This window comes from Maniola hyperantus, chromosome 6 (genome assembly GCF_902806685.2).
Source record: "Maniola hyperantus chromosome 6, iAphHyp1.2, whole genome shotgun sequence".
In the NCBI taxonomy this organism is placed as follows: domain Eukaryota; kingdom Metazoa; phylum Arthropoda; class Insecta; order Lepidoptera; family Nymphalidae; genus Maniola; species Maniola hyperantus.
The window spans coordinates 5,888,338-5,911,261 of NC_048541.1; the positions used below are offsets into that span (position 1 = coordinate 5,888,338).

Here is a 22,924-nt window from a genome sequence, read left to right on the forward strand (position 1 = left end):
GCAGTTAGCTTATTAAGTATTTTATCTACTCTCATATTATCTTAAAATCAAAATGTCAAAAAATCGACATTTGTTTTGTTTCTTTGTTTTCTATTCTAATTTCAGCGACTTTTAACTTTTTCTATGCAGTAAATAATTTTGCATCAATTTTTTTTTTCCTGCAATCAAGAAAAGCTTATGACATTTCACAAAATATGTGAACAAGATTTTATTTTTTGGATTTTAAGATAATATGAGTTTAGGTAAAGTAGTGTATGAAACTCTACATAATTAGATATTAAAACACTCGTGTGATACTACATATTACTGAAAATGCAACCGTTTCATAAACTACTATTATGCGTATCCATCTAGCTTATTATAATACTATTATGATGAGCTGTAGTAACACTTCGATTTTCCGACATAAAGCGCCTATGTTTTTCTCCGGGATGCAAGCTATGTTTGTATAGTCCGCGACAGGTTGAGATAGCAATCACGGTATAAGGCGGGAGGACGCCACGCACACCCGTACGTCAGCTGCGCTCGTCCGCACCGGGTGCGCGCGGGGACTGTGCGGGTGTGCGGGGCGTTCCCTCTTCAAGGTACTACTACTTTAAAAGTTGTATATCAGCAAAATTCGTTTGCGCAGAAAAGCGCAACCTAACGCCGACTATAACCGATTGTACACCAATGAAATACAGACCTTATTGCTTGACGTTAAGATCTTGCTAATTTGCGCCTACAAAACATGGCGATAGGCTGAGCTATTTCCGCGCCATCCATTTAAAAATAAAATCTCGGCGCAGGTACATTACATCGTCGTTTTTTTAAACTTTGTAACTTATAAAAGTGGTAGTAGGTACTGAATCTAACTATCTATTTTATTTTATAACGCTGGGCAGGACTCTACAACTTTATAATAGCTAAATAATTTACCAAACTCGCGATACAATAATGTCACAACGCTGTGCCACAAAATAACAGTTACAAGTCTCTAGTTGCGTGATCAAACAGCAGGAAAGTTAACTTTGTTCGGTTATATAATTTGTGAGTGATATTTCGTAGACAGCGAGTGCTTCATAATTAATCCACACAGTTATTTATTGTATTATGTATATTGAAATTCAAAATCACCTTACTAACGAACTACCAATTGCTGAACCGAAATCGAGTGGGGTACACTTACAGTATCCTCTACCTAGGTGCCGACGACGACGCGGGCGTATAGTACCGATTGTATTTAAAGAGTAGACGATGTTGTATCGTACAAGTACCTAGGTACGTAATAACTAAAACTTATTTCACACTACGGGATATAAATTATATTATAGTCCGGTCAAAATAGACATTCAAGGTTACAATAATTTGCATAGAGCTAAAAATTGGTAGGAATGTTGGGAACGTCAATATGAATCGATTGAAGATATCTTTCGAATCCAATTTTCAGAAACGAAATAATCCAAACTCGTTTTTGTAAACGTCGATAGTGTCGATACCTATTATTTCGTTTAAACTTGTTATCTTTCAATTTCCCTAGTCAACGCTATGGTTGATAAGGAAAATATTATTTAACGTCACAATCTTGAAGCTGCCTACGTAGGTTATAGTTATAGTGCGCGACAGGTTGAGATGGCAATCGGGGTGGGGACGCCCCGCACACCCACCCAGCCCCTGCTTGGGTGCGGGTATGCGGGGCGTGCCCCCGCCTCATGGCCCGATTGCCATCTCGACCTATAAGTATGTACTTACTACCTTACCTAGGTAGTTAAGTACATTAAACAGTACCTATGTGTTATATATTACAGTAGCAATATAAACCCTCTTTATGAGTCATAATGAAACTCGTGGTTAATTGCACTTAGAAGTTAGGCTCCAAATTTTTTTTTGCTAGAATCGAACCTGTTACCTACTAATAGGGAAAAAAAGAAATTTGTCTATTAGATACGTAGGTAAAAAGTCTACTTTTTAGTAGAATAAAAATAAGTAAAAGTTCGAAGAATAATAAGAAAATCTTGCTTATGCATAATATTGAGTTGATAATAATAATCTTAAAAATAAATCGCTAAATGTGTTGCTGATCGCAAATCTCGAGAACAGTTGAACCGATTTCGCTAATTCTTTTTTTATAATATTCCTTGAAGTACCTACGAGGATGGTTCCTACGGAGAGAAAAATTTAAAAAATTGCCTGAAAAAGAATCGACTGAGGCGGTACGAAGTTCGCCGGGGCAGCTAGTATTCTATACAAAATTAAGTTCTAGCTGTTGACGGTTGGTATCATGCATAGCATACCTATTACAATGTATAGTTTAGGTACGCGTTTGGTATCTAACAGATTACTCATCACTATCAGTGTTTATTTATATTATTAGTTTGAATATGTTCAGAGGAATGTGTTTCAATGTCTCAATGAATGACACATCAGGGTCTGTACTCTGTATACAATACAGCTAGTAGGCCTTCGTTTGGACTGCTAGTCGACTGTAGGTACTGCAAAATGCGCATTCCGTCGCCGGCAGTTTTGATGCAGTTGTATCAACTGCAATAAAACTCCTGCAGTTCAAATGACTATGTATAGACTCTGGCATGTACAAAAACAAAATAAGGCATACCCATTTTATTTATTTATTTGTACCAAAGATTATTAAGATAAGTAGATAAATAAAGGGAAGCCTTCTCTCTGTATAGAGATTTCTTCCTGACCTTTAGCAATGCGAGAGCTTGCAAGAGTCTAGAATAGGTACCGCAAAGATAGAAAGATGGGATTCATGAAAATCCAAGAGATTCTCTATCTCTCATCTTGGAGATAGACAAGGCTTCATCAAAGAGTTTCCACAGGGTTTTTAAAAGCCTAAATCCACGCGGATGAAGTTGCAGGCATTATCTAGTAGTAGTTTTTTTTAAACTATATAAAATTAACTTTTTTGACCACGCTCTCAAATATAGGTACATATATCGACTCGACCAGCGCACTTTTTGCCATGTTATTAATGATAATATTTACCAGAAATATTGAATACCAGTAGTTTCTGAAGATTTATGTCCTTTCTCAGGGAGCGGATGCGATTCGTACTCGGTATCACAATCGCAGAGTATGAACTTTTCGCCGTCGATGCGGACGCGGCCGAGTGGACCGACGCAGCAGACTGCACAAGGACCTGGCCAGCAACCACTAGGTACTTTATTTTTTTTAATTTCTAGCTTAGATCTCTTTGACCTGGTTCCTCCTTCACCTTTTTGCTGTCGTACCGCAAGGCCTCGCCAAGGTCTGCAGCCGTACGTAGTCGAAATTCCACGGACTCGTACGAAGCGATTTGCCTCCTCGTTTTTAATTCAAATCGCTAGGACATTATAGAACGCCCTTTCAAAAAAAAAACAGCCAATCTGAGTACTGACCTAGAACAGTCTCCGATCGCTATGTCGGAGGAAAAAAGGGAGAAAAAAAAACGCCCTTTCGGCATCAGTTTTCCCCTCCAATTTTAATATGGGTACCTTCAAGTCAACATTGAATAGGCATCGCTTCATTTTAGGCTGCGTCATCGCTTGCCAGCAGATCTAATTGCAGCCAAGCGCTAGTCTATAAATTTAAAAAAACCGGCCAAGTGCGATTCAGGCTCGCACACTGACGGTTCCGTACTACAGTCGTATTTTTTCACCATTTTGCATGATAATTCAAAAACTATGATGCATAAAAATAAATAAAAATCTGTTTTAGTCGGCGTGAATGTCGGGTTAAGATATATCTGGGTACTTCATTATCATCATCAACCCATCGCCGGCTCACTACAGAGCATGGATATCCTCACAGAATGATAAGGGTTTAGCTAATAGTCCGTCCAGAAGTTTTAGAACATTATGGAGAACTCTCAGGCATGCAGGCTTCCTCACGATGTATTTATACACTGTTAAAGCAGGTCATATTTTTTTTTTAAATAACCCTGAAAAAGAAGTTACTCGTAGAAGTGCATGCCCAGGATCAAAACGCGGACACCCCGAACTTTTTCCCATCTTTACTTTAGAAATAGGATTCCAATTAAAAAGCTTGCGAGATCGTGTTTGTGGGAGATTATTTTATTAATATTTTTTCATTTAATAGGTACGTATCTACTACAATATGCGTAACAAACAAAATTCTTAAGTCATGTGATACCTAGATGGATCAATGCTCTTAAAATGAGATTCTGTACAAAGGATAGCCGATAGGTATTAGGTACCTACCTACAGTATAAATACTTGGCGTTAGCCAGACGCTGTAAGTGGATGAGGTTATGTTTAATAATGCAGACGGAGCACATTCAACGGACTTTGCCACCAATCCATATATGTACTTACCTACCTACTATATTATGCTCAGGACATAGGATAGGTACCTTTTATGTCGTTTTTATAAGATTTGAAGGTTCTTTTCTCTGTCATATCCTACTACTGTTGTTCATTATATAGCAACCTTAATCTTACGATAACTATTCGTATAGGTACGATAAATAAATTCTTGGAATACTGATTGCCATTGTCCTTATTTATTTATTTTGTCCTTTTTCCCGCCTGCACTTCGATGCGAATAGTTTAGTCATCAGTTGGTAGTTAGTGTCCCACGTATTAAAGTAAAATAAAGTAGGTGCCTACACAATACACATACAATATAATTTATGTGGACCGTAATTTTGTTCGCAAATCAATCTATGGTAGATAGGTACGAAAGAAGTTTTATCAAGATCGTAAATATCTACAAAACTAGTATTGCTTGCTCTGAGGTAAAATCTTGTTCTGTTACCAAGGTAGGTACTTTATATGCATTGCATGTGAGATTACACGTTTTATAGAAACAATATGATGTAAATAATCAGATTTTTCATGTAACCAACATGTAACATAACTGCAACCGCGATGTGCGCAACATGTTTAGAATACACATTTTTAGAACATAAATATTATAGTCAAATATATAGAACAATCTTGTATTTTGGTTGGAAAATATAGTAAGTATTACCTATAATATGTATCTAACAGCACCATCTCAGTCTCGTGTAGTCTGTAGCTGAAAATTAATAACTAAATTGACAAGCCTATGTTATTCATTTCCACAGGGACCTCAACTTTTCCTATTAGGGAAAGGATAGCATTACTTAGACCTGTCATTTCAGTTTAGTTTAGAGACTGTACACTACAGAATTAGCCACATTAGGATCTACACAAGTGTACCTGCGAAAAAGGATAGCACTAGTTTCATTTAGACCTGTCACTTAGTTTAGAGATTGTGTAGAACAGAATGAGTCACAACGTGTACTGTATTTCCAACAGGAATAGCCGCGGCGGGCATATCGCGCGAGCAGCAAGCGAAGATGCTGCAGCAACAGCAGCAGCAGATGTTGCGGGCGCAGCAGCAGCAGCAGCAGATGCGGCCGCCGCCGCCGGAGTACAAGGCGCGTTTCGCGAGCGCGGGCGCAGCGCCGCGTCGCCCGGCCGCGCCTCCGCCGCGCGCCTTCGCGCCGCACGCGCGCCCCTACGCGCCCGACTGGCGCCACGTGCTGCTGCAGCAGCAGTCCGCCCGCCAGCAGTTCCCGCACCACCACCAAGGTATTGTGTAATTATTATACTACTAAAAGATGTGGGGCATGGTCTATTTTTTACATAGTTTATAATAATATGACGTCATGACAAATCCAAAATGTCAGATATGATATTCAAAAATAATTCATGTACATAATATATTAAAATATAAACTGTCAGTCTTTGATGGAGTTTAAGGAGTAGTCGGGTTTTAGTTTTGGAACTTATCTTGTTTCAGTTTTATATACCTTCCAGCTGAAGAGTAATCAGAAGGCTGCCTTTTCACTAGTTGCAATGATGATATTTACACCAATTAAGCTTCATAGCTTAGCTCATTTAGAGTTTGGGGTAATGCACATTTTCTTTCAACTTTCATAACGGAAAATCTATCCTTTGGATGCCTGGAATAAAGTTATATTTTATAGGATTGAGTATTATTTACTCATAGGCGTTGGGTGAGAAGTAATATTTACCACCTGTGCTTACCATTTTTTGTCTGTTACAATCAGGTTTCAACATGGGCGGGATGGGCGGCATGGGCAATGTGAGCGGAGTGAGTGGCGGCATGACGCAGCAGCAGCAACTTCAGCTGCAGCAGGCGCGGCTGCAGCAGCAGCAACTAATGCAGCACCAGCAGCAAAGGTATTGAACATTTTTGGCACAAAGGTTGCATCATGTCGATGGACATCATCATCATCATCATGATCAACCCATCGCCGGCTCACTACAGAGCACGGGTCTCATCTCAGAGTGAGACGGGGTTTTAATTGCGAGTTTTTAATTGAGAGTTTTTAAAATCGAGTGATATTTAATTACTTAAAACGCACATAACTCCCAAAGTTAGAGATACATGCCCGGGATCGAACCCCCGACCCCCGATTAGGAGGCGGACGTCCTAACCAGCGGGGCGATTGTCTAAAACCTGCATCAATCATTATTACAATCTCAATCAGAACATGATTGGCTGAATTTGTGCGATTCTTGTTGCAACAATGAGCAACAATGCATTGTGGCCAATAGTGAGCGAGCATTAACCAATCAGAGATGATTGCGATCGTGACATTGTAGCTGTCAAACAACCGCGGTAGGGCCACAGAAGGCTATCACAACTTCAGATGGGCATAGAATGCTTTAATCGAGTTCCTACAGGATTTTTAAAAATCCTCGCGGACGAAGTCGTGGGCAACAGCTAGATTTTTTTTATAAAACGACTCGATATAATAATAATACTATAGTAGATGTTACCGGCAAGCCAGCAAAGATGCAACTTTTCTTATAAAAAAATGATTGCAAAAAATAATATTCTACACGCAAGAGCAGTCTTGAACTGGCTGGTGATTTTTTAAATTATAACAGAAAGTAATGGCAAATAAATACACAGGTAATTACGATAGTTTTAATTGACATGCAAACAAAGTGATGTAATGATTAATTTAAACTTGACGTGTTTCCCCTTCTAACCTCCGCGCTCACCTTGTTGACGACTCGCGAGCATAACGCGTTCCTAGTGTTGTCATAATGCCCTTAGATATTATGTTACTATCTGATGCCCGCGACTTCGTCTAGATTTTTTTAAATACTGTAAGAACTTTTTGATTTTTAGGGATAATATCTCTCTCATGTCACTCTCTCCACGTCTCTAACCTATGGCTATATCCATGCAATAAACCGGCCAAGTGCGAGTCAGACTCGCTCACTGAGGGTTCCGTACTCGGGTATTTTTGTTGATATTTTGCACGCTAAATCAAAAACTATTAGGCATAAAAATCTGTTTTAAGATGTTCAGATAAATCCCTTTCACTTGGTATATGGTTATCTTACTTTGAAAATTGAAAATACTAAATCCTTTTTTCCTTTTAAGGAACCCTAAAAATCACGTCAATCCGTTTCTGTTTTTGTGATTTAAACACAAATCAAGGCATAACGTTGCACCGTTGCGACGTGATTGAAGGACAAACCAACAAACAAACACACTTTCGCATTTATAATAAGGGTACTAATTTGAATGTATTCGATGAATTAAAATAAAAAAATCTTTTGTTTTTACCATTCAAATTGGAATGTATTTTTGTTCTGTTAACTCACAAACAACTTATTTATCGCTTTGTTTACTTCCAGGGCATCGAATCAGCAGTCGTCAATGTCGCATCTGATTATGCAACAAAACCAAATGATGAGCGTGCAAGGACAGGTAATTATTATTTTATCGTATGCGCTTATCGTTTCATTGATTGATATAATTATCGCGGGGATGAGGAAATGATTTATGTAATATCATTCTAAAGTCTATCATTACATAATAATAATTATTTTCAATACTTCTGCTCCTAAAGAGGCTCTATCAAGTCTGTAGACTAATGCACAGTGCAGTAATACTTTTGTATGTGGTCGATATGATGGCTGAGCTTGATAGAACGAGATGAGTTAAGAGTTTATTAAACTTGCTATACTCCTTCAAGTTAGCCCACTTACCCACTACCAGGAGAGATCAGTCAAGGACTAAATTGTCATAGTATTTAAAAAGAAAGGTATTTTTATGGATAGTGGTATTTTAAACAAATCATTGAGTATTTCGGCAATGAAAGTGTATGAATTTGTTAGTGATTCTCTCAAATTGTTATAGTTGTACTTTATATAGTTTGATTACAATTTAATTTGCAACGAAGGGGCTGGCATATAGGTCAAAAAAATAAAAATAAAATATAATATGGTACCAAATATAGGTTATAGATATACCCGGCTGAGTTTGTTGTGGGCTCTTCTCAGACCTGGGCGCGTTTGGAACCCTCGTAGCTTTAGTTTTAAGTTTGCGTAATTATCACCACTATATCTTAGAAATCCAACATCTGACCATCAAAAAGCGTTATTAATTACCTATTTTGAATAAATCATTTGACTTTGACTTTGACTTTGACCGTTTCACTGAGAGGTTTCGTGAGTTAGGGCGCGAGTTTGCGGGAGGGTGAACGTTGACGAAAAAATTAAGGCCACCGTGTCACTGTCATTCCCGCAAACCACATCCTTCTCTACGCGACGTTTCAGTCGAGCAGTACACCTATCATCATTAATAACCTATCACTGGCCCACTACTGAGCACGGGTTTCCTCTCAGAATAAGAAGGATTTGGGGTTGAGAAGGGCCTACCATACCATACCATAGTTCACGTGCGGCATCAGGTGCGGATTGGTAGACTTCACAAATCACACACCTTTAAGACCATTGTGGAGAACTCAGACATGCAGGTTTCTTCACCGTTAAATCCAGTGATTAATTGCTTATAATATAATACATAACTCTGAAAAGTGCATGCCCGAGATCAACCCCTGTGGACCTCACGATTAGGAGACTGACGTCTTAACCACTAAGCTATCACAGTCAAAACCTACAAATAACACACACTTATAAATAACTTAATTTACAGATGCCGAACATCCACATGAGTCAGTCGCAGAGTATGAGCTTGCAGCAGTCCGGCATGGGCGGGCTCGGCCCCATGCAGTCCATGCCGAGTCAGCAGCCGATGCATGCGCAGAACAACACCATGCAGACTCAAAGCATGCTCGGGAACGGGCCCATGCAGTCTCAGAACGGGAACCACCCGTTCTCGCTGCACTCCGCGTCTTCGTTCACGGGGCAAACCGCCGACTTCAACCTGGACTTCCTCGACAACATGCCTTCCAGCGACACTAGCAATCTCACCGCGCAGGAGCTGCTCAACTCACTCGATAACTCGTTCTTGAACGACATATTATAAATAAATACTGCACGGTCTACAAGATTTTTCATGAGTATATCATCGAGTGCGGGCGTGTGGGGCGTCCCCCCGCCTCATAACTCGATTGCCATCTTAACCTGTCGCGGACTATTCTATTTCAGGCTACTTCTGTCGATAGGTCAAATGAGATAAATGTCTCCAGTTCCAAAATATTATCGGTGTTACTACAAAACAGTGTTTTATATTAGACAATAATGTGGCTAATAGTGGCTAATAGGCTAGTTGACACTTTTTTTAAGTTGGTCTTAAATGGTTAATATTTGTCCTATTAGATCAAAAAAATTAACACTATATTTTTTTGCGCCCTAAAAACCGTAAAACTTTAATTTAAAAATATTTTTTTCTTAGACAGGTGAAAACACTGTCGGCCATGTTTGGCCCATAGATTATCTGTGCTCTGCCGTCATGCATTTGTAAACAACAGCATAACCTCCCAAAGTTTAATAAACATGACTTTTATACTAGTTTACATGAAAAATATAGTAATTATCGTTATTGTATCATCCGAGAATGTAAAAAACGCATCGATAAAGACCACAGGAAAGTTGTGGATTAGAGTGCCCAGTGAAATAAATATACGTAACACGCGAAGACTTGCTTAAAGGGATCCTATATGACAAAGACTTGCAAAGATCAGTTTGTTGTAAGTCTTACTTAATAACTTATTCAATTTATAAAGAGAAAACGATATTTTTTTACGTTTACTTAAACGAATTTAGAAATATATAAAAACTAGCTTATGCTCGTGACTTCGCCCGCGTGGACTTCATAAATTTCAAACCCCCATTTAACCCACTCAGGGGTGGAATTTCAAAAAATCCTTTTCTAGTGGATACCTTCTCTTTACCTACAAAGAACACACCCACCAAATTTCATGTATCTAGGACTAGCTGTTTAGATGTTTAGGCTGTGCGTTGATATATAAGTTAGTCAGGACTTTAAATTTTATATATATCGATACTACGTTAGTCCCCGCGTGACATAGGGATGACATTTCTTTGTTTACATATTTAATGACATCACATCATGGCTGACAGCGTTTTCTGCGTTTCAAATAAAAATAAAAACTGTATTTTTTAAAATTGGTTTTATATATCCATCCTGCGTTTTTAAAAATTGTTATTGATATATTTCGTTGTCTTAAGCAAAATACTATAATAAATAATCATTTATTGGACGAAATTAGATATGAGTCAAGTAGCCTATTTTGTTGTACACAAATGTTTAAACTAAATTGACACATCTTTAGTCTAGTGCCATCCTTTTCCTTGGGGAGCATTATAAAGCGGATATCAATAATTTGACCCGTCAATAGATTATGTACAACAGAATTAGACACAATACAGCGAGTCGATTTCGTAAAACCTGAATCAATCATTATTACAATCTCAATTGTTGTGATTGGCTAAATTTGTGCGATGCTTGTTGCAACAATGCATTGTAGCCAATATGATTGGGCGTCAACCAATCAGAGGTGATTGCGATCGTGACATTGTACTTGTAGCTGTCATTTTACCGCAATCGAGAAGCAGTAGGGCGATTGCCTAAATAAAACCTGCATCAATCATTATTACAATCTCAATTTTTGTAATTGGCTGCATTTGTGCGATTCTCGTTGCAACAATGCATTGTAGCCAATAGTGAGCGAGCGTCAACCAATCAGAGGTGATTGCGATCGTGACATTGTACTTGTAGCTGTCATTTTACCGCAATCGAGAAGCAGTAGGGCGATTGCCTAAATAAAACCTGCATCAATCATTATTACAATCTCAATTTTTGTAATTGGCTGCATTTGTGCGATTCTCGTTGCAACAATGCATTGTAGCCAATAGTGAGCGAGCGTCAACCAATCAGAGGTGATTGCGATCGTGACAGTGTAGCTGTCATTCTCCCGCAATCGCGCAGCAGTTCTTTTAAGGTAACAACGACACATTTAAACACTGTCTAACTTAAAACAGTTTTGTAGTAACACCGTAAATATTTAACAGTCCGGGCCCAACGCAGTCATATCATTCATCACTGTTGTTCGTATAACATTTAATGTAGCTCCCGACCAACATGTATCAAAATGTGACCAAAGTTTTCCATCAGAAATACGCCGTGGCATTGCCACTTGCGAAATCTTCCGATATACATAAACATTTCCTAATGCATTGTTTTATATGAACTATATATTTATTCTAAAGAATTCCATTTCGAAGTTTATAGTTTTTATGATTGTTCGTGCATAGTTCATTTTGTAAAAAATATTGTATGATAATAGAGAGTCAGCGCGTGCCAGACATTCGTTATTTTATAAAAGCTGAAAGTTTCTCTATGTGTTCTCCCCAACACTGGCAGGAACGTTTGCTTGGACCACCATGATCCAAACAAACGTTCCTCGCAGTGTTGGGGACAATAAGCGGAGAAACTTTTAGCTTTTATAAAATAACGAAGGTCTGGCACGCTCTGGCTCTTAGTCCATAAGGTTGTTTATAGTATTAAATGGCAGTGGTAGAAAGCTCTGCAATGACTCAATTTCTCCTATCGTGGAAGTTGTTTCTCATAATTTGCAGAGTAGCTTTTATATACTATGTATATTTATTACAGATATTGTTATTAATATAAGTAAATAGCACAAAAGACATTTCAACAATTTTATTTACACGTAATAATTAAATTTATTTATCAAACGACATAATTGAGGCAATACATTTTATAGCGTCTATTATCATATTCTTATAATCGAGTCTGTACCACGTGACATTACAATATAGTATAGTCCGTACAAAATGGCTTGTCACGCGCCATTTTAACTCTGGGTCAACTGTCATGTCAAAAGTACGGTTTACCTTCAAAATCTATACTAATATTGTAAATGCAAAAGTGTGTCTGTCTGTCTGCTAGCCTTTCACGGCCCATCCGTTCAACCGATTTTGACGGTACAGAGATAGCTTGCATATCGGGGAAGGACAAAGGCTACTTTTTATCCTGGAAAACCAAAGAGTTCCCATGGGATTTTATAAACCTAAATCCCGGACGTAGTCGCGGCATCCTCTTGTAAGGACTAAAATCGTGTTTTTGACATGAAATTTGACACAAGTGAGAAGCCGTTTTATCCGCATTATAATGTATTTATTCATTTCCTCTGGACCTCCATTACAATCTCGTTGATAATCTTGTCCGTGAAAACGTAAACGTTACGACATTCCCAATGATTGGGATATCGTGAAGTTTCAGTGGGCTTCCTACACGTTTTTGGACGGACAGCCTTAGTGATAAGGTTCCGTTAGCACCCTTCGGGTACGGAACCCTAAAAATAAACGACTAAAACCTTTAGATGCATCTTACTGTGACTTTATAATATGTATAATAACCATCACCGCAATCGTAGTCGTTCTGAGGCTACGTCTAGTACGCGACAGGTCGAGTTGGCAATCGGGGAGGGAACAGGCCCGCATAGCCTCCGCGCTAACCCGGTGCGGGCGAGCGCGGGCGTGTGTGGCGCCCCCCCCGCCTAATGCCCGGATTGCCATCTCGAATAGTCGCGGACTATAGGTACCTACTGATCTTGACGACGTTAGGATTCAGAATTATTGGCGAGGTTCGTTTCCGCCTGCGAATGGCCCAATTAAATTTTATTTATAGTGCAAATGTACATTTTATTAGTTAAGCTTATTTTAAGATCATTCCTGTACCTAAGATGTAATTAGTAGAATATACTGTGATGTCGGTCTCAATGGTCTGTAGGATAAAATAGAATCAATTATTATAAATAGAGTATTGTTATTGTTAAGGATCTCATGTATTACTTAGACGAGGTTTGTGGGATTCTGGAATTTTCTGGATGTTGGTTTCTTTTTCGACGAGTTCCGTCAGTAGGTTACGAAAATTAAATTATTGTATAATATGTATTGTATAGTTATTTTTACGAAGGTAAAATATGTTAAATCATTTATTATAAATTCGAAAAGCATAGCTGAAATATAAATTATAATTATGTATTAACCAAGTATTCCTTTTTATTAAATAGACAAATCAGTAATATAATGAAATCGCTCTCTGATACAACTAACTATTGACCACGTGTAAATGATTGAAACATTCCAGAACCATTGTTAACAATGTTTTAACTTTAGGACCAATTTTTGAATGTTCTTTTGAAAATAATATTACATATTGAAATCTGTTTTTTTTATTTTTAAAACTTACCACTACATTTTACAAACAAATTACAGTCTTTTCTTAATTAGTATCTATTAATAAACCTTACTATACTCTATCCGCAGAAAGAAGTTAGTATGACGCTTTCTCTGTTACGTAATCCCATATAAATGATAGAGACAAAAATCTCAGTGGGCGCTAACCATTTTGAATCACCAAACAAACGAAACTGTTTTCCAATTTATTTTCGTATTTAAAAAAAAACATTTTGCATTGAATATTGAATGTTTTTTGAAAACATTTTCGAATTGAAATCCGAATGTTTCCGAATCCGAAAACATGGTTGGTGTCTCAAAACGGTTAGCGCCGACAGACTTTTGTTTCTATCATTTGTTTAGGGTTACGTAACAGAGAGAGCGCTATACTAACTTCTTTTTGCAGATAGAGTTTGTACATAACTTATTCGATTTAATTAGGAGATAACACTTTATAGAAAATAGCTTTACATACTATCTTGAGTTGTTTGTACACGTGATTTCCATTACAATAAAACAGATGCGAGTTTGCGATCTTCATGAAATCACTCGCTATCATATAAATCGACCGCAAGCAAAAGGTCGCGCTCACTTTGCATGGGTTTTCGAAAGAAATTCGGTCGTGAGGACACGTAAGAAAAGGCATTAACGATCCTTCAAGTTCTCTGGGAGTACCCACGGAATCGTAAAAGGGTCAGACAAAGTGAGAACGGCCTAAAGACGACTCTTGCTAAACTTGCGCAACATCAATGAAAAGTTCTACTTTTATGGCACTATGCCGAAATTGTCATTCCGCTAGGAGTTAGGACACACTTGTAGAGTGAAGCGGCCTTTTAGATAACAATTAATTATTATACTCAGGCTTATTTCCTTAATTATATTGAGCTGTAAGTTATCTATTTTGACGGACAAAAACTACCCGGAAGAGAAGGGTCCTCTGTGCAGGTTACTAAGATTATCCGCAACAAACGTTACCACATAATAGAGTCTGCCTGATGTTTGTGTAGGATATCCGAGAATCGTTCCAGTCTTCTCTCTAAAGCATTTATCTCCGCAGCTAATTCTCATACCATCTCATTGGGTTTGCTGTGAAAGATTCGTGGGTTCCGAACGCGAGGGCTATAGAAGTTATTCGGCTGTATATACTTGGCGGTTATAGGCTCATCGTGCAAACTGCTCATGTTGCGTTCGTAGATATTTTCGTTCGCCTTCCTGCCCAGACCTTTAATCATAAACGTATTGATCTCTTGTCTGCTCTTCCTCAGTCGAATACACGAATACACAGTACTTAACAATATAGCCAGTTTGAAAATGGCGACTACGAACAAAGAGATCATGAATATGAAATACTGTTGCTGATACCAATCTTCGAGTTTAGTGAGGCAACCCTGTAATGAATAACAAAAAAATGTGGATACACAAATTGAACTTAGAATTTAATGTCACGGAGCTACTTTGGATCGAGGACACCTGTTATTTCTTATATAAGCTCTAGGTATTTCATCAAAATGATTCTGTTATATATAATTATATTGAATATCTGTCGCAACTGCCACAGATACGTCATGTCTGTCTAGATTGTGATGAAGGCGTGTCAACTCACGGGCACATGTCTGAATTGCGCATTGGGCGTGATGTCCTGGCAGCGCGACGCGTTGAGGGGCGCGGGGCTGAGGTAGGAGCGCTCGGCGCGCGCCTGCACGCAGCAGCTGGGCGGCACGGCCACGCCGCGCGGCCCGAGGCGCCGCAGCTGCCACAGCGACATGTCGTAGTTGCGCGCGCTCGTCATGCCACAACACTGCAACTGGAAATAAATTAAAAGTATTTTTTTTAAATAAAAATAGCGAGCAAACAAGCAGGCGGGTCACCTGATGTGATTATACCGCCACCCATGAACATTTGCAGCACCAGAGGAAATGTCAATGCGTTACCGGCCATTATAATGTTATACAAAAATCTGTTGATACAATGGGAAAAAATCTTCATAAAGCGGAGGTGACAAAATCCTATCTTTATGATAGTAATGAATGTTTACCTCAGTCTGCGCTAAGTCCAAGGCGGCAGTAAAGTGCTCAAAGTCGGGCACGGCGTAGTAGCTCTGCAGCGCGCCCACCGCGCCGCCGCGCGTGCCCTGGATGCCGTAGCAGCGCGGCCACACGGCGGACACCACGCCCGCCGCGCACGCGCACATCAGGAGGGCCAGCACTACGAGGAAATACTGCGCCAGAACACAATACTAGGTACCGATCAAATTAAAACAAAATCACTAGTTAGCTGGTCAAGTGCTAGTCAGTACAGGCACAAGGAAGGGTTCCGTAGTCACGCATGCTCATATAAAAACCATCATATCGTAAACCAAAACGAAGAATAATAATCAGTAATCACAAACAAAATATTTTCCTCTCTCACTATACCTATAGTTCTCGACAGGTTCAGATAACAACAGGGTATGAGGCGGGGAGATGCCCCGCTCACCCGCACGTCATCCGCGCTCGCCCGCACCGAGTTAGCGCTGGGGCTGTGTGGGTGTGCGGGGCGTTCCCTCTCCGATTGCCATCTCGACCAGTCGCATACTATACCTACCTACAGTTTGTCTAAGTACAACTGCACTTTATCTTGGTCAAATTTATAGGTAGCTAATAATAATTAATTAGTTATTGATCTCTCAATAGTCGTGAATCGAGATAATTGTTTTGTTATGACTTCATAATAATATTTGCCTATCTACTTAGATTTTTCAACAAAGTAGTTACAAGAATTTAGAAGCTGGGAAAATCAACACATACTTACATAAAATTGCCACAGTCATTATTTCGTAAACAGTAGCTCTTTTTCAAACAACTGGTAAAGAAATCTAATATGGAACGGAACAAAGCAGTTTTGGGATGAAAGAGTGAATGAAATCAAACTCTAGGTGTTGTGATGTGACCCCATACAAATGATAGCGACGAAAATCTCAGTGGACACTAATCAACTCACCCAATCACAAACGAAACTATGTTTTCTAATTGAATTTCGAATGTTTTTGAAAACATGTTTGTGATTGGTTGGTGTCTCAAAATGGTTAACGCCCACTGAGATTTTTATCTCTATCATTTGTATGGGTTTACATGACGGAGAGGGCGCTACACAACTTCTTTACGTGGATACAGTATAAGTAAGTCACTTCACCTTCTGTCGCAAAGTAAATACATTGAGTAGGCTACCTACATTGTACTTACAATAGTTAAAATAATGTATCCCGGCAAGTATGTAGCCCACACGCCAATGGCAGCCACGGCGCAAACTGTCACACCGGCAATCAGAAAGCCGAGCGCGACGTAGTAGAAGGGTGGCTCTTCTAAACCTTCTTCCGGCATCGCGAGCAACCGGGACAGAAGAATCCTTCGCGTGTCGCACAGAAGGAGGAAACCGCATACTACTTTGACGAAACCACATGCCTTAAAGAACAAATGAATAATCATCATCATCATGATCAACCCATCGCCGGCTCACTACAGAGCACGGGTCTCTTCTCAGAGCGAGAAGGGTCATGTTGGCCAAGTGCGGATCGGCAGACTTCACACATCTTTGAGAACATTATGGAGAACTTTCAGGCATGCAGGTTTTCTCACGATGTTTTCCTTCGCCGTTAAAGCAAGTGTTATTTAATTACTTGAAACACACATAACTTCGAAAAGTTAAGTGGTGCGTGCCCGGGATCGAACCCCCAACCTTCGATCAGGAGGCGCAACGTAACCACTAGGCTATCACAGCTTCAGAACAAATAATAACATACAATAATTTAGTATAGTAGTTGTTGACCTTATGGGTGGCTGTTTACCAAAGAGGTAATGGTTTGAAGATGAGCGGATGGTGGATGAGCTAGAAAATAATGAATTACCTATCCCGACTTAATATTATAAAGGCGAAAGTTTGTATGTGTGTGTGTATGTTTGTTACTCCTTCACGCAAAAACTACTGGACGGATTTGGCTGAAATTTGGAATGAAGACAGATTATACCCTGGATTAACACATAGGCTACTTTTTATCCCGGAAAATCAAAGAGTTCCCGCGGGATTTTGAAAAACGTAAATCCACGCGGACGAAGTCGCGGGCATCAGCTAGTTTTTTATATCCTCCAACGACATATCGGGTCGATTATAGTATTGCTTGATTTCACCTAGGTCATCGCTATCTGCTTTGCAAATTTTATAGCATGGAATAATTGAATAGGTAATAGTATTATGTAAACTTTGCGTTACATTATACTCATTATAATTTATAATTATATTTAAATGACTTACGAAAAATATTGTATTAAAAAATCCAAACAGCACTTTGGCACTTGCAAATTTCTTCATGTTTATTTGTAAACAATATTGCACGAAATATATGTCACTTATACTACAATACGCGCAATGGTATGCGATATGGAAAACGCGTGGACGCGTTATGGTAAGCCCATGAATAAAAGCGATGAATACATTTGTCGGTTTTAGGGAGATACGCTCTGCCGAACAGGTGGGGTGACTAATAATAATTAAGCCAGTGTTGTCTAAATATGCATGAGTTATTTTAACAATGTGTGCCTGTGTTTCCGAAGTTGCTCAATAATATATCCCAAAAATTACATTCCAAAGTAAGGATCCAGCGAAGAGGACCATCCGGCGATCGCCAACCAATAAAGACTTGTTTTAAAAATATACCACATACATACTTTAATGATTGTATCACAAAATATAACATGATCGTAATTTCATTTTAATTAAAAATCGATATCCTTTTTCTTAAATCCACCGCAAGTTTTTGGTACGGCAGTAATATCATCTTGTTCGCGTTCACTTGATTCTTGAAGCTCTAAAAATATGAATATTCAAATCAATTTTTGGTCTACCTTTCAAATAAAGATAGGTATTGAGAGCAACTATTATATTATATTTTACTAGCTTATGCCCGCAACTTAGTCTGCGTGGACTACACAAATTTTGAACCCCTGTTTTACCCTCTTAAGGGTTGAATTTTCAAAAACCTTTCTTAGCAGATGTCTACGTAATAATAGCTATTTGCGTACAAAATTTCAGCCCGATCCGTCCAGTAGTTTGAGCTGTATGTTGATAGATCAGAGTCAGTCATTCATTCAGTCAGTCAGTGTCCTTTCCGTTTTATATATTTAGATTTGTCTCTAGTCTGGTCTGGTGGGAGGCTTCGGCCGAGGCTAGTTAGTAGTTACCACCCTACCGGTAAACACGTGCCGCCAAGCGGTTTGCCGTTACGGTAGAATGCCACGTAGAAACCGATCCGGGGTACAGGTTTAAAGAACCATAACCCTTCCAATTTAGCCCACTTCTATCTTGGCTAACTTGTATCGGAATTGAAAAAATAAGTTCATACATACCTGGAGGCAAATGTAGCTTCTCTATGACAAACTTTTTCCTTCTCAACTTGAATGCTAGATCCAGACTTGGAGGCACGAAAGGCACAAGTGTGTACAGTGCAGATAATTTTGTTATGTAGAACAGTCCATGGTATTCATTGTACACTGGATTTGTTTCTTTGCTTGAGCCAGCAAATGATTCTATTCTAACAGCATTGTCAACAGAGTATAATATTCTTTTTATTAAGTGTTCATCCTGAAATTATTTGGATTTACTAATAATATTTTAATATTTATCCTATGGTTATGAGATATTTTATTTATTGATTTATCTAAAGTTGTATTCATAAAATAAAAATAGGCAGTCAATGGGGACAGCCGACAGAAGTAAAAAACTTAAAACTATGAAATTACAGTAGGGTTTTTTGGATTATAAAATTATTTGTACCTATTATCAAAAATTAAAATTTCATAATTTGTAAGGTAATGGCTTTTTATAAACATATAAAGATATAGACATATCTCTATCTCCTTATTCAGGAGGTTTGACCCCAGGCATGATGATGATGACTATATATAGATATTCTTTAAGGAAAACATAAGGCGCATAACTGAGATTCTCATTACTTTTACTTATTAGAATAACACTTACATCAAACAAATGTGAAGGAACAGTTACAAATGCAACAGCATTTGTATCTCGCACAAGCATTCTCAAACAATACATAAACTTTATCAGATCTTGCCCATAGCCACTATGTGTGTCATCATAGTCCATCGTCATCCAAATAGGAGACCCAAGAGCTTGAATGCTCAAACGGAGAATGTTTTTATTTTTACTACTATTTGTATATTCTCCTTTAGACAAAGCTTTTTTAATGTTTGTTAGTAGAGTGTGATACAGATTATTCTTGAAACCTAAAACATACCAATATTATAATATTATTAAATACACACATTTCTAACTTTTCGGAGTTATGTGCATTTAGAGAAATTAAATATCAGTTGCTTATTGTGAGGAAACCTGCATGCCTGAGAGTTCTACATTATGTTCTTAAAGGCATGTGACTGCCTGGACTACTATGTCTAAGTCTGGTGGACTGTGGCCACACCCTTCTCATACTGAGAGGAGACCTGTGCTCTGTAGTGAACTGGCGATGGGTTGATCATGATGATGATGATGAATTTTTAATTTTTATATCTAAATCTAAGTTGTTTGATGCTCCCCAAAAATGTATGACTATTGGATCTTTAGAGGCATAGTGTACAAATGGACAGAAAATTAGTTTTATGAAAAGATTAGATATGATGCATTATGTATGTGAATTTGTCTGTGTGGTATAATGTTCTTTAAAAATCCTGTGGGAACTCTTCGATTTGCCAGGATAAAAAAGTATTATTACATATTTTGTGCCTATGAGTAGACCAGGATGCCAGGTTTCTGTGTACAGAACAGATGCCTGTGACTTCGTAAACATGGATTTACGTTTTTGGAAAATCCAGTGGGAACTCTTTGATTTTTCGGGACAAAGAGTACCCTACATATTTTGTCCTTGATGCCAAGCTATCTAAGCTTGAAGATAAGCTATCTCAATACATTTCGTCCAAATCGATTTAACAGATGGGTAGTGAAATGCTAGCAGAATAATTGCCATATTAATAAATATTATTATATAATTATAATAATATTTATTAATATGGATTCTCTCTTCAGTTATGTAAAAACCTTACAAATTAACTTACCACTAACTTTTTCCTCATCTTGTAGTAAATGACAATAAGTTATATTACAGTTGCAGACAGTATCTTCATCAATATGCTTGCTTAGATCAAAATGGTGACCAAAGTTAGTGTTGCTACCAAATGATGACTCCACTTGTCCCAAGCCCTCATATCTCCATGCTATTTTCATCTCTCCACTACTATCACGATTAGTCTTCTCATTTGAGACTGTACATGGTTGAGGTAATTCTTTGACCTGAAAAGTTAAAAGGAATAGTCACAGGATAAATTAGTAAAGGACAATGCCAAATTTTGTATTGGAATTTGTAAAAAAACCATTGAGACATCAATTAAACAAGTTGATTACGATTCCAATTTTTTAAGCTTTATTTTAGTAGTATTTTAGTAGGTATTAAAAATCTTTCATTGATTGTGGTAGAAAAGGAGTGTACTCACAATATTTTCGGGGTTTTCATCAGCAGATGCAATAAATAAGTCATGTTTACAGACCACACCTTCAGCAAGGAAGTATTTAGTGAGCACTCGACTGTAACTGCCTAACAAATCTTCTTCTGAAAATACAAATGAATAAATTCACAAACAGTTCACAAATTATATGCAAGTTTACACTATCCTTTAAATGGTGTACATTAGTACCTAAAAAGCAAGATTCAATAAGCAACTTCTAGGCAAGCGCATCCCAATTCCCAGCCAGTAATTTCTTTTCATCAGGCCTGAATCGTAATACTAGTCAAGAATAATATTAACTTGCTTAAAACATACTAACCTACAAGAAAAACACTACCAGCAGATAACCCACTACCTGAAACAAAATAGGGCACACAAGCTAAATTTAAAATGTACATTAAAAACTGGTCATGTGCATGTCGGACTCATACTAGTCCTAGTGTTTTTGTAAAGCGTGAAGACAGAAGCTCACGAAGGAGGTCCTGAATAAAGCGAGCCTACGAGGTCGGGTCGGTCTGGGTCTCGTCATCCCGCTGTTTAGTAATAAAATTAAAAAAAAATACCTCTTCATTCCTGCGGTTGGTTTCTAAAGCAACCCCGAAAATTTCAACTCTCTACTGATATAAGTATTACAGTTCACGAGTTACAGTCCCAAGACAGACACACACGGACGGATAGCTTAGACTTAGTCTTGTTAGCACCCTGCGGGTACGGAACTCTAACAATTACCTAAACATCTCGGTTAAGTATGAATAATAATTACCAATAATAAAATCCAATGAAGGTATTCCCGAGGAAACGTAAGCGAGGTTATTTTTTAATTTTGTACCTCCAAGACTCGCGTTTAAAGACGAAGCTTTGTGAAAGCTAGTCATTTTTTACTCTATTTTATTTAAAATAATTATAACTTTTTCACTAATTTATAAAAATTATATGAAATTGAGTATGAAATATTTTTTTTTTTTAATTTATTTTACGGCCCTGGATAACAGTCCTTTAAGGCCTGGTAAAGATTTTTCCTCAGAGCAAATCAAATCAAATCACTACCACCACAGTCTAATAACATATAGGATACTACCACAGAACACATTTACTCCAAGGAGATCACTACTCTTTTATTTCTGGTCGGTGCTACTCACTAGCGTAGACAAAGAGAATAATTTATAATCACTACGTTTTAAGCGTAGATTGAGTAAAAAAGCTAGATTAAAGTACTGTGTAACCGCGTGTGAGATAGCGATAGCACGAGCCACGATGTAACGATGATTAACACGACAATTACCATTGTTCAGTATGATAATATTTGTATTAACCGATCAACAATATTTGTATTAAACGTTTTTATGTGAAAACAAAAATAAAAAAATAGGTTAGCTGCATCTCTGATTATCACATTAGTAACTTTATCTGTGCTCTCTTTTTAGTGTGAATGAGAAAGCAAACGTTCCCTCGTCTAGCTTATTTATTCAGTCTACGGTCACTAGTGATTAGTACATATCATAGGCTCTGTGGTGATTATATAGCTCTTTGAATATAGTAGATAATCTATGGCTCTTTGTTTCTTTCTTCGCTTTCATCCTTTTTCTTGTTCGTCTTATAATTTGCTTTGTGACCAAAGAGTATGTAACCACAGACCACTACGTTTGTGGCTTTCAGAGAGCAATACACGTGCATCTATGGGTGCATCCGTGGTGCATCCCTATTCAATACATCCCTGTATCTGTATAAAAATCAATAATGTGATCTGAATGACTGAATGAATCTGTGATAAAATTTTCATAGATGGTGCTAAATACTGCCACCACTAAAAACGAAAAATAATAGATACCTATATCTATGCTTTAATGTTTAGGTCGTGTCAATCAATGACATAGATGAAGTGAATGTACTCTG

General features: G+C 38.1%; 3 protein-coding genes across 5 annotated transcripts in view; 1 reads left to right on the forward strand and 2 right to left on the reverse strand.

The window, feature by feature from the left end:
• Positions 1-13,470, forward strand: part of LOC117983295 (neurogenic protein mastermind-like) — a 40,008-nt gene extending 26,538 nt beyond the window's left edge. For both annotated transcript variants that reach the window (XM_034969796.2, XM_069499145.1), the window contains exons 5-9: positions 3,035-3,157; positions 5,283-5,558; positions 6,041-6,173; positions 7,650-7,722; positions 8,953-13,470. In XM_034969796.2, coding sequence (XP_034825687.1) covers positions 3,035-3,157; positions 5,283-5,558; positions 6,041-6,173; positions 7,650-7,722; positions 8,953-9,285 — 938 coding nt within the window. In that variant the 3' untranslated portion in view covers positions 9,286-13,470. The remainder of the gene's footprint in view (positions 1-3,034; positions 3,158-5,282; positions 5,559-6,040; positions 6,174-7,649; positions 7,723-8,952) is intronic.
• A 69-nt stretch (positions 13,471-13,539) lies between these two features.
• On the reverse strand, positions 13,540-18,201 carry Tsp68C (Tetraspanin 68C). Of its 2 annotated transcripts, none has more exons than XM_069499146.1 (5): positions 18,099-18,201; positions 16,706-16,924; positions 15,520-15,702; positions 15,088-15,288; positions 13,540-14,872 (listed from the first exon to the last, which is right to left on the reverse strand). In XM_069499146.1, the coding sequence occupies exons 1-5, from the start codon at positions 18,129-18,131 to the stop codon at positions 14,549-14,551; spliced, it is 960 nt and encodes a 319-aa protein (XP_069355247.1). In that variant the 5' UTR covers positions 18,132-18,201; the 3' UTR covers positions 13,540-14,548. The 2 variants fall into 2 exon arrangements, with proteins under 2 accessions (XP_069355247.1, XP_034825692.1); XM_034969801.2 differs by lacking the exon at positions 18,099-18,201 and adding an exon at positions 17,772-18,011.
• On the reverse strand, positions 18,157-22,007 carry Elp4 (Elongator complex protein 4). Its single transcript, XM_034969800.2, has 7 exons — positions 21,795-22,007; positions 21,351-21,386; positions 21,020-21,135; positions 20,585-20,819; positions 19,494-19,759; positions 18,863-19,097; positions 18,157-18,324 (listed from the first exon to the last, which is right to left on the reverse strand). Exons 1-7 carry the CDS (start codon positions 21,904-21,906, stop codon positions 18,233-18,235), a joined length of 1,092 nt encoding a protein of 363 aa, XP_034825691.1. The 5' UTR covers positions 21,907-22,007; the 3' UTR covers positions 18,157-18,232.
• Positions 22,008-22,924: the final 917 nt, after the last annotated feature.

Coding starts and splice junctions, on each gene's coding strand:
- Elp4 (XM_034969800.2), bottom strand. CDS start 21,906: ATGACTAGCTTTCACAAAGCTTCGTCTTTAAACGCGAGTCTTGGAGGT. Junction 21,136..21,350: donor TGGTAGTGTTTTTCTTGTAG/GTTAGTATGTTT, acceptor TTGTATTTTCAG/AAGAAGATTTGTTAGGCAGT. Junction 19,760..20,584: donor AGATGAGGAAAAAGTTAGTG/GTAAGTTAATTT, acceptor GGTATGTTTTAG/GTTTCAAGAATAATCTGTAT.
- Tsp68C (XM_034969801.2), bottom strand. CDS start 17,828: ATGAAGAAATTTGCAAGTGCCAAAGTGCTGTTTGGATTTTTTAATACA. Junction 15,703..16,705: donor GATACATTATTTTAACTATT/GTAAGTACAATG, acceptor GTTCTGGCGCAG/TATTTCCTCGTAGTGCTGGC. Junction 15,289..15,519: donor TGGACTTAGCGCAGACTGAG/GTAAACATTCAT, acceptor ATTTATTTCCAG/TTGCAGTGTTGTGGCATGAC.